Below are 12,016 nucleotides of genomic sequence, written 5' to 3'. Positions count from 1 at the left end.
ACAGCAGTCAGAAAACTGAGGCGATCAGCTGGCAGGCAACATCATGCTGCTCAGGCCTGCTTAAGAAAAACTATATCTGGTAAGGGGAAGAAGGTGCAGTTTGGCCAATACAAGACTGTGTGGTTCACAGGGAAATTATATCCAAACTGTATGAGTGCCTTTAAGCGTGAAGGCTACTCACACTCACACACACACACAATCACTCACACTCAAACACACACACACACTCTCTCTCTCTCTTTCTCTCTCCTTCCACCAGCCTAATTTAACCAATCAGTCCAGTTCTGAAGGCAAGACATGAAGAATAAAGTAATTATGAACAGAGCAGTTTTGCAGTTCACTAGAAAAGGCAGCGAGTGAGCGGCTCCACCACCATTACTGCCACATCAGCTCAACCTCCAACTACAGGAACTCATTTATATTACAATTCCAATGCTTACTAATAGAAAGTTGCATACTGCATATGAATGCGACTTAATCAAGAGCATATATTCCAGATTTTCATCACAAGAATTCTGAGAGCCCTGAAAATTCCTCTCACGTTGGTTAATTGTGCACATTATTTCAAAAGCCATTTTAAATGGGCCAGGTTTCTGCAGGCCCCTTTGATCCTGGGTTCCCGGTGTGCGTGAATCCAGCATCAACTGTGACCATCTGGGTCTGACAGTAAGTGTGCCCCCTCAGCAAATAACTCCCAGCCCTCAGGGCTCGCACACACACACATTCTGCTGCGTGCGAAGTCCACTGGCAGGGAAAGCACAGACACCAAAATAGACTTTGCATGCTTCTGCGCGGTTTTGAGTTGACGCGCTGTACACTCGTGCTTCCGGAGTTACTGTGTAAAAAACAGGCTCCTCCCTTTGGCTCTCAGCACGGTACATTTTTGTCCGCAGTCCCTCTGCTCCCCACAGAGATCAGAAGACAATGCTGAGGAAACGGAATATTAGAGAACAGGTTCAGCCATTTCGGGGGAGCAGTAGCTGTCCTGCCAGTGAGGTCTGGGTTTTTGGATTACCTGTCCTTGATCCACTGGAAAAACCCACCAGTAATTAAGCTACAGTTTGGGGAACAGTGCCAATGCAAGACTTTCATTTTATTTGTAAGGGACGACTAAAATTAAAGCATTAAATACTGATCCTGAACCACCAATGGCTGTATTTTTAAAGGTTTTCTGATTGGATTTCAGCATTTGCATTGGATTAATTCTTAGAAATTTGAATAAAGAGATCATCATTATTCAGATTCTGTCCTGGTAATGTGATCCAACTTTTAACCAGAATTCAGCATGGCAGCCACCGTTTCCTATATTTAATGGCTGAGATTCAAATTGTTTTGATCCCAAACATTGGGATAATCCTGATCCTACAAGAAGCATGGTTTTGAGAAGTTGAAAGTAAAAACTAATCTTAATTTAATTAAAGTGAGGATATTAAGAAAAATCTATTTCCATTATAATGAATAATACATTTTTTATAAAGCTCTCCATTTGAACAATCTCAATGTGCTGTACAATGAAAACATGACTGAATATTATTCTTTTTTGCATTGCACATGACAGTGATATAAAGTGCTAAATAGCTTGAAAGGAAACAAAATGTATCAAACAAAATTAAAGAAAGATTTGATCACAAAATAAAACTTTAATAATTCTAAACTCCATACTATTAAACTCAATTATAAAATAATTGCCAACTTGGGTTTCATTAAAGAAATTACTTTGTTTTGGTAACAAGTCCCCATTTTTAATCAGGACCAGAATCACCCAATATTGATTTAGCCTCTTTTGAAAACCAGATGAAAACCATCCCAGTAGAAAGGATCGTTCCTGGATTAAAGAAAGGATCTATAGATGCTGGGCATGCTTAATGCCTCTGAATGTGCCACAGCGTAGGCAGCAGAAGACCTTTCTTCCTTTATTTTATTCACAGCCTTTTTCTATGAGCAAAAATACCAGCAATTGTATTCGCCAGTATAAAAACTGTGCTACACATTTATTTTTAAACTTTTCTCATAATGTGTACACATAAAAATGACCTGAAGTCTAATTTCACGTAATTTTCACAGATAACATCTCTATTTGATAAACTGTCCAAGCACGCTTCACAGACTGCATTCCACATACATTAGAATATTCATACAGATTTCAAAAGTTCCTTTTTGAAAGCCTGACATGTTGAAAGGTATTATTAAGAACAATTTGCCCAAGGGAGTGTTAAAACAAGAAAAAACACATGGCTGAGCATGACCAAAATCTGATCAAAAACTGAAGTACATGGCTGGATTTCCCCCTCAGTTATCAGGGCAGCATATGGGGTGGCACGGTCACAGCAGTTAGCACTGTTGCCTCACAAGAAAGAGGTTCCATGTTCAAGTCCCAGCCACCCTGGATCCTGTCTGTGTGAAGTTTCGTGTGGGTTTTCCTCCGGGTACTGTTCCTCCCACAGTCCAAGGACATGCAGGGTACCTGAATTAGAGATGCTAAACTGGCCATATATTCATGCTAAACTGGCCATACGTTCACCCAGCGATGGACTGCTACCTCTCCAGGGGGTTGTTCCCTGGACAAACGCTTCGCAGACAGACAGCGCCCACTAGGAATAGCTGGTCCTGTGGGGTGTGGGTGGCGGAGGTGGCAGTAGCTCCAGTGGGATGTCCACGGTCCAGACATCCTTGTGCCCACGCGCATAAAGGGGCTCCTTCAGCCAGCGTGGGAAGGACAGCCGGGTCAGGTGCTTCTCCTCCAGCCCAGTCAGCAGAGCCTCCGCCTCCAGCACCAGCACCTCCTCCCTGGGAAGGCTGCCAGGACAGACCCAGGTCTTTCCCACCTCCACCAGGCCTGCAAAACACCATTGGGCTGCAGTTTGTAACACCACAATAGAGGGAAATAATGTACTTTCATCCTATGATCATGTTTTCCATTAAGGACAAATTAATACTAGTGTAATATCAAACTTTAACGATTAAAATCATAGGACAAACATTAAAAATTCTTACCTGCCACTACTCCTCGGCCGAACCTCTCGCCGGACTCCAGGAGATCATCTATTTGGGCACAGGTCATTCCCAGCGTACGCGTCACCACCTCTCTCCATTCGCTTCCTTCCCAGTCCTTCCGCGCAATGTGCACGGCAAGGGTGCAGTTTTCATATTCTGACAGCAGAGGCCGCCAACGCGTCTCAATAGTTTTGAGGCCGTTCAAAACTAAGCCCGCATACGGCTGTCTGAACGAAAGGCAACCTACCTGTAAACTCATGGCTATTTCAGCAAGCTTTTTCTCGTAACCTGTGCTCACTACGCGCGCATTTCTACACCAATCGATTATTACATTTGTGTAATAAAAGCACAAATAACCCGAATCCTCAGATGAAAGATCTCTCTGTACGCTGTCAACATCAACTAATTCATCTTATTCCTAGCAAAGACAGATAGCGATCTTGCAAACCCCACGAATCTTGCAGTGCATTGGCAAGCAAGCACTTGGCGGCTTTGTTTTCTTGATATACAAATACTATCTAGACATCTAATCTACATTTGACGGTTAGTTAGCACGTACAAAGTGGACGAACCATAGGGATGAACAGACTGCCTCCAACTTATACAGTTGGTTTTCTAGTCAGTGACGATTACCAGGCACCAAATACTGAGTTACCCCTTATAACTTGATAGCGGCGGATTATCTTGTGAAAGATATATATATCAAACAAGAAGCTTCACTATTGATGTGCGAATCATTAGCGGATCCTTAAACACGTTCGTACTTCAGGCAACTCACACAAAAAAAAATGTCTACACAGGTTCCTGAGGAACCACAGATGTTATTACGTAGAGTGGAAAATATCTAAGATCCTGACACAGTGACACCCAGTGGTAGAGGAAAGTATCGCGTTTTTATGCATTACAAATTGACTTCAATCAGTGAAAAATCAATGACATTATCTTGTTAATGCGGTGCAATTAACTATTGAGGAATAAGCGCTCTTAGAACCAAACATTTTTGATACTTTTATTGTTATAAGGTTTCAGAAACAGAAACATACTAAAACTTAATATTTATAATATACATTTATATTTCAATGTCATAACAGACATATACTGTACATAATCTACTTTGACTGTACATAGTAAATAAAAGGGAACAAAGTCTGCTAGATCTGGAAACACCGCAGTAAAAATTGGTCCAACCCAAAGAGATCGTTTTCGCGCACGCGTGCCACGCGTGTTTTCTCAGCCCAGCTGAGTGCGCGTTCAGAGGACAGCTCGAAGAATGTTAAAATGGGAACACGGGCCTATTTGGGTCTTTTTTTTAACATCGTGAATTCAAATAAACCCCAGACCTCAGAAAATGTCAATGTACGAGCAAATCAAGTATAAAATTCATTTTACCCAACTTAGCCCCGCCCCATATTACCCTGGCAACACACGGGGCTTCAGAATACCATAAAACAAATACAGATACTCTGAAAAGAAGAAAGGGGATAATAATGCTGAGAGTTGTGGGAAAATGACAAGGAGCAAAAAGACAACACACAGCATGTTTAAGGTGCTCACATGTGCCAACAGTTTTAGGGTAAAATGCAGATTGTGCTTCCATAGTGTTCATGAACAGAGGGGTGTTCTATAACAGCCAAATGAGTCAAATGGCAAACATTAATATTGACTGGCATGATAATATTTTGTGAATTCAAAAAGGATGGAGGAGTTCGGGGTAGGGGTAAACACAATCTTCAGGAAATACAATATAACCAACCTCACAAGCAAGATAATGGCAGCAAGTAAAGATGATGCAGAATATGAACTTGTGAGATGCGCTCTGAAGAAAGTGAGTATCCCAGCGACTTCACCCCCAGGCTTCACTGCCCACAAGGCCAGACGTGCAGCATAAAGCCACAAATACTCAATGATTTAAACCTCAGCACCAAACTCACAGCCCTTTGTCATTACAACCCTCCCATAAATACTGCCAGAAAGGAACATTGGTCTGTGGAATAAAGCTTTTCAGTTAGGAAATGGAGCCACCTCAAACGGTGTCATGGCCGGAAAAGCTGACACCTTCTGTGCAGTTTCTGCAATCACTACCAGGCAAAAAGACAACCACAAATGTACACACACACACACTCACAGTTGCACGCACACACACACACACACACAAACACACACTCTCACTCACACACTCTCACTCATACACACACAAACATTCACACACATGCACAGTACAGCCCTCCCACCTCTGCCCCCTCGTCCCAAAAGTTAACCCCCCCGTCAGTTGGCAGCATCTCCACACTACTCCACAGTGACTCCAAAAGCAAAGACAAAACAGCTGAACCTTAAAAAAAAAAAAGTACAAATAAATAGTGTGAGCGGGACAGCGAGAAGGCGGGCTTGAGTCATCCAATGACGACACTGCTAGATCAAGTTTTAATAAAAGTCATTTCAGATCCAGCGCCACGGTCAGAGCAGGGGGGGGGGGGGGTGTTCGGGGGTGGTGTAGCAAAAGCCGCCGTGTCTCTGTGTGTGTCAGTGCGAAGAACGCGTGGGCGAGGTCACATGGGCAGACCGCACGCTCCTCCCCTAGTTCAGAGTACTTGGTCCAGACGGGCGGAGCCCTAGTCCGGCATGTCGATGCACAGCTTGGGGGGCGGCACAAAGTATTTGCCGGGGCTCTGCGTGATCACCACGCCAGTCTGCTTGCGGAACATGGGCGCGATCTTGGGCGGCTCCGGCGCGGGAATCTCCTCGGACACGTCCGAGTCCTCGTGGTGCAGGTCGTAGGAGATGTTGCCGTATTCCCGCAGGAAAGGGAAGAGCTCCAGCAGGAAGTGGCAGAAATCCTTCCGTATGCCAAACCACCCTACGTGAGCAGAGGGAGATGCTCATGTTACAAAATCATTCCTCAAGTATTAAGTCATTAAACCCATTAAACAGTGCAATAGACAAATGCAAAAAAATGTTTTTAGTAAATATCTTGAAACTGTTAAAAATATAAATAAAATACCATTTCCCACATTACAAATGGACACTGGCATAGAAAGGTTGTTTAAAACTGAAATGGTGTGGTATTTCCCAGGTAAGTTAAGTGACAGATTTGGCACACTACACAAGTGTTACGCTCAAAGGCTGGAGCTCACAGTGATTGCATCCTTTCTGGCCGAAGGTAGTGCCCATGAGTGTCAGCAGGGACACCCACAGCGGGACAAAGACGGGCACGTAGCTGAAGTTGTTGTGCCCATCGAGCTTATGGACCAGAAGGATCTGGAGGACCAAAAACAGAAACGCTGCCGTTGAACAGAGAGGTTTTCCTGAAGCACACACAATGTGCAATTCTGCAAACAATGAAATTCTCTGCATGCTAAGAATGCTACTACTGCTACATGGGGAATGCTATCCTTCACCCTGTTTTATCTCTGTCTACCTAACTCCTCCCACTTGTCTTCCCAACTCCTCCCACTTCTCTGTCTTCCTAACTCCTCCCAAATCTTCCTGCCCTCCAATGTCCTCTGATATCTGAAGCCACACCTCAAAGGTGAGCAGGGGCACCACGATCGTCATCCAGCTGATCGCCATGGTGATGTGCGTTCGGCGTTGCTCGGCGATGACTTCCATGGAGCGCAGGAACAGCACGGACCAGACGATGTAGTACAGCACCACCAGACAGAGGAATGACATGAGAATCCAGAGCGGCACACACACCACCTGAAGGTAATAAACAGCCAAACAACAGCCGAACGTGAGGAAGAGGACTTGACCATCATTCACATCATCATTCGCTTGCCAGGAAAACTCGATCATCTTTACACACCATTGGTTAACACAGCAGGATGTTTACGGAGTGAATTCAGGGCATGCCTCATGATGAAAGATGATTGGCTCCAGCCTCTAACCACTCAGAAACCCAACTTATAACATCCTGGTTACAAGATCAGCTCCGTAAAAGGATGGAACGCACAGCTGATGTCACCTCTGAGCGAAAGCGCCCCGTTTGTATGATAAAGACCACATTTTACATCAAACATCTTAGTCACATTGACACTGAGAAATATAGCACCAGACAAACACACATGGCATTGGTAGTATGAGGTACCGTGACAACTTTGGTAGACACTGCAGTCATTACGTAAACCTACAACATTATGTTAAGTCCCACAGTAGAAGCAACAGAGAGACTGAGGGTGCACACTGCTTGAAGTAGCACACAGGTTTGAGGACAGTGTTAAACTACCACAGATTTAGCCATCTGATTTGTTGTTGCTTTCACAAATGTCAGAGTTCCTTAGATTTACTCTGTACCACATAAAAAATAAATGAAAAGCCAGGTGGCTTTGCTTGCGGTGCTTGGAACAGACCAGGCGAAAGGCCATATGGTGGTACATCATTTCCACTGGTGCTCAGAGACAAAGCAAGCTGGGAAGAGACCAGCTGAATTACACATTTGTAGCCATGTAGTCCCCGTTGATTTTGCACAGTTACGGTTTGTCCTTTGTTTTTTGTGCCCTGAAGGCACAAGTGGTGTCACAACATTTTATTTTACAACTCTCCACCTCACACCCTTTCTCATGCGGCTGAATGGAGAAGAAACAGGATAATAGGAGCTTTGTCACAGGAGAGCAAAGATTTAAAGATTTCCACATGCTGCATCTTTCTGCTGCTGTATCACCGATTGGAAACACCCGGCCAATATAGCTGGCTAGGTCGCAACTAAAAATGAGAACCGGTTCTCAACCAAATTCAGCTTGTTAAAGCAAAGTTCGACAAGGCCGACCAGAAAGGGTCACTGGCACTCGCACACCTCAAGGCTGATGGAGGACCAATCAGATGTCAGCAGAGAGCAGTTGTCAGGGACACAGCTGATGGCTGTCCAATCACAGAGCATCATGAGACATAAGCGAGATACCGGGGGCACTCTTACCAGCCAGGGCCAGTTTATGATGTTGTCCAGCCGCAGGGCGATGAAAATGAACTGCAGGATGTTGACAGAGCAGAGAATCTCCAGCTGGGGGATTTAAAAATCACAATTACCGCAAAGCGCAGGAGTGAGCGGACAGTGAAGACCGGTCTTTTAACAGTAAGCAGCAATAAACAGATCTAACTGTACAAAATGCAAGATGGCAAAATGATGTGCTTTTACCCATTCGGCAGACAGACATTTAGTCAGGGTTTAAAGAGTGTATTAGACGAGCATCACTTTTCAGGGAGGCTGAGATAAAAACCAGTGGTGACAGATCAAAATAGCCTGGTGGAAAAAATGTCCCACCATGATCATTACATTACAGGCATTTAGCAGACGCTCTTATCCAGAGCGACTTACACAACTTTTACATAGCATTTTTACATTGTATCCATTTATACAGCTGGATATATACTGAAGCAATTTTGGTTAAGTACCTTGCTCAAGGGTACAACGGCAGTGTCCTACCCGGGAATCGAACCTGCGACCTTTCGGTTACAAGCCCAGTTCCTTACCCACTGTGCTACACTCCGTCCTAACTCCGTCATAACCTCCAAGCAGGAGGAGGACATGAAAACTGCCACATCCACATGCAAAACCCAGAAGAGAAAAATCTGCAGTTTGTAATCCAATGTAAAGGGTGAGGTCTGATCATAAAACTGGGGCCCTGGTGATCCCAGGGGGGAGGGGGCCGGCCCACGGTGGGCGGGGCGAGGGGGAGGCGAGGTCTCGAGGTCCGGGGGGCAGGGCTCACCTCCAGGGAGCGGTCGTGCCGGAAGCCCCAGACGCACGCGGCCACGGAGACGGGCGAGACGAAGAAGAGGGGCATGAAGACCAGCAGCCAGACGTACATGCCCCTCTCGATGCGGTCGCACACCAGCACCTCGAACATCAGCAGCAGCAGGTGGATGCCCACGGCGATCAGCATGGCCTTGAACTCCACGCACGTCTCCCCCTCGGCCCTGCACGCGCACCGTGGAAACGCACCCGCGCAGAGAGAGAAACCACTTCAGACGGACCCCCACCCAAAAATCACACCTTAAGTCACCTTACTGAGCCTCTGCGCAGGTGACAATATGAACTTTTGCACTTGTACTGTACACATAAAAATTAACAGGATTATATTAACCTCTAAATTAGTCATAAAATGCCACTCACACAATTTATCCCTAAAAGAGCTCAACAAAACTCAGTGGGTGTCAAAAGCAGATAGATCTGCCCAGTGAATGAGGACCACAAGGGATGATGCTCCTGAATTTTAAAGGGATAGTCCAACTTTTTGGGAAATTGAGAGTTGGGGGTTGCCAGGTATGCTTATCACTGACTAAACTAGCGCTCCCACTGCCACTCCCACTCGATGCTTCAGTCTCCAGCCATTTATAGCGGTAACAGTTGGCATGCAGCCCGTAGACATTTAATATTTTTGAACTGGACGCACAGGGACGAAATTAGTATCGATCGCATCGTCTAACTACGGGCAAGAGGGCCAAGAATTTCCAAAAAGCTGAACTAACTTATCCCTTTATGGTGGAACTGACCTGTACTGTGGGTTGTGTGCCCACACCCCTGTGCCCACAGAAGCTCCAATAATAACCATGAGCTTCCAGAGCCAGACAGGGGTGAACACTGCCCAGTAGCTCCACTGAATGACGCCATCCAGCCGCAGCGACAACAGCAAAGAGAACAGCAACAGGCAGGCGTAGATGAGGAATTTACTGAGGAGGGAAGGTTTGCGTCAATCATCTGGTCGGACAGCTCATGCAAAATGCTAGAATTACACTTGGTAGCTTCAAAACGGTTTGCAGGAGGTTGTTCAGAGCAAACGGTTTTTTATTTTTATTTTTTAAATAAAAAACTATGAATTTAATTAGCGATTTATAATAATGTATTTCTGTTTGTAGAAATTATTGCAATGTCCTTGCTAGCCATCCGTAAAATCTAAGCATTGCTTGTAAAGTAGGCCTACATCGTTAACTATGTGGCACTGACAGAGTACATTCAGACAGCTGACATGGTGTTGTTTGTTTTGGCCAACGTCACTGGCCCACACAGACAGACTTGGGCTGCAAGAGAATTGACCGGTCGTATATTCCCGGATCAGGTCTGAAAGACACTGTTAACAGCTGATGTCTGCTGGCTATGTAGCCACTGTTGGCTAAAGTTCCAGAACAAAAAAATCTTGCTAAGATAAGAATCCAAGTTAGCTAATGACACCAACTTGCCCAACTTAACCATCCAACTCAAGGGACCATCCAAACAGTACAGCGGTAAATTTAGCACTGACAGTGGTATCCATGGAGCAGCATGTGTATTAACATTGTTATGCTACAAAACTATGTGGGACTGATTGGTACTATTTGTACCAATCAATCTACGTTATGTTATCAAACTGACAAAAGCGTTATCTACATCGTTACTTCTACTGTTAACTAGCAAACTGCAACCCTGTTCAGTTGTTAACAATAGCGTATGCCAGCTAACCATGTAACTACAAACACCATGTATTAGGTTATAACTAGACATAGCTAGGAATAGCTAGCTTGCCAACTACACAATATAAAGCTAGTAGTCTACATATTTTATCCAGGTTGCGTCAGTTGACATTTCGCTGTTTGGTAAAAGCTATGGGCGGGCCTCATTGATTTGCTCCATAGCTAATATTAGCTCGATTGCTGGCAAATAAACTTAGTTATTCGTCAAACTGAAACTGAAATAGGATGTTAGTAGCTATGTCCTGAACTGACGTCCAAAAGGCAACTATTCATTCTGGACACACATTAGTCTATATTACCAGCAAGCTAACGTTGCGTTTGTTATCTTATAGCTGTGTATCTTCAGTTCAACTCCTCAAATGAAGCTTTCCTTATCTAGCCAGCGCCAGCGTACTGTGGAAGAGCTAACGTTAACATTAGTTACACTGAAAATACTTTTGCTATCATAAAACTGAGCGGCCTCTACTATTCAGAATTAAATAACTCACGGAGTCGCGTTAACTGACTGACTAGTTAGCTACCAACAGTTAGACTAGCAAGCTATTCAAGTGGTTTAGATCTAGCTAGCGAACGTTTTAGTTAGCTAGCTTCCAGCTAACAGGGGCCTGTGTGAAACTATAAAAGATAGCTAAACAGTTTCCTGAACGGTTTTCACATTTCACCCCGTGAAAGATACTCCTCTCTTACCTTGGATTAAAATCTTGAAAGAATCCACGAATATTCATGGTTTTAAAAATCTTTTCTTAAATTTCGTTTGTCGTGACCATTATCACACAAACTGCCCTGCAGTTTCGCTTGCCGAAATCAGTCCACCCCCTGCCTCCCCGTCCATGAGCAAGGCTCCACCTCTAACCTGGCCCGTTACTTCCGCTAGAGGGCAATGTTAAACAACGCTAACACTGCTACTTTATTTCGGGTTGCCAAGGCTTCAGCCTTATTTCACTCGGTCCCGCAATCTCGCAAATCTCACACCAGATTTATTCACAGATTTAAAAAATTGCCTCCCAATATATTTTGCCTCGAGCCTGAGAATTCACAGCTGCGACCCTGACTGGTGTGACTGGGCAACTGTCCATCAAATTTAGGTTCATGCCTGCTCCTTCCACTGGCACAAGCCTTAATCAGGGGATAGTGTGTGCAATCCAGTCTTTGCATTAGTGTCAGGGGGCTGGTCAGGTACCAGCACTGAGCTTATTAGGAATCTGAGCTTATCTCAATGCTACAGACATGTATCTCCAGCTGTCAGGACTGGGGAGAAACTAGCTCCAGAGGCACACTTAAACAATTTCTCCAGTGAGTGCTGTTTGAAATTACTGGAAGTACCAGATAAATGATCTTCCACAAGTGCATCCTTTGCATATTGGGGCCTGGGGCACAACACGCCAGCAAGGTATTAATCCTCTGGCATCAGCTCGGCTTGACAGTTTGGGTACTAAAAGACAGTCTTGAGAAGGGTGCACAGCCAGACGCATAGTATATAATTACATTTTAACATCTAGATACGCTGTAACTGGCCCAGTTGTAACTCGGCTTGACAGTTTGGGTACTAAAAGACAGCCTTGAGAAGGGTGCACAGCCAGAC

At 44.7% G+C, this 12,016-nt stretch overlaps 2 protein-coding genes across 2 annotated transcripts; both read right to left on the bottom strand.

The window, feature by feature from the left end:
• Positions 1 to 1,394: 1,394 nt before the first annotated feature.
• zgc:110222 (uncharacterized protein LOC550336 homolog) lies at positions 1,395 to 3,804 on the bottom strand. The gene is made up of 2 exons (XM_035431963.1): positions 2,995 to 3,804; positions 1,395 to 2,836 (listed from the first exon to the last, which is right to left on the bottom strand). Exons 1-2 carry the CDS (start codon positions 3,251 to 3,253, stop codon positions 2,592 to 2,594), a joined length of 504 nt encoding a protein of 167 aa, XP_035287854.1. The 5' UTR covers positions 3,254 to 3,804; the 3' UTR covers positions 1,395 to 2,591.
• Positions 3,805 to 3,989: 185 nt separating this feature from the next.
• LOC118235002 (transmembrane protein 185A-like) lies at positions 3,990 to 11,277 on the bottom strand. Its single transcript, XM_035431951.1, has 7 exons — positions 11,122 to 11,277; positions 9,481 to 9,657; positions 8,697 to 8,904; positions 7,904 to 7,987; positions 6,514 to 6,690; positions 6,126 to 6,249; positions 3,990 to 5,848 (listed from the first exon to the last, which is right to left on the bottom strand). The coding sequence occupies exons 1-7, from the start codon at positions 11,157 to 11,159 to the stop codon at positions 5,604 to 5,606; spliced, it is 1,053 nt and encodes a 350-aa protein (XP_035287842.1). The 5' UTR covers positions 11,160 to 11,277; the 3' UTR covers positions 3,990 to 5,603.
• Positions 11,278 to 12,016: the final 739 nt, after the last annotated feature.

Source organism: Anguilla anguilla, chromosome 9 (genome assembly GCF_013347855.1).
Source record: "Anguilla anguilla isolate fAngAng1 chromosome 9, fAngAng1.pri, whole genome shotgun sequence".
Lineage (NCBI taxonomy): Eukaryota > Metazoa > Chordata > Actinopteri > Anguilliformes > Anguillidae > Anguilla > Anguilla anguilla.
The sequence above is the reverse complement of the archived record's forward strand: the minus strand, read 5'-3'. Positions and strand labels throughout refer to the sequence as shown.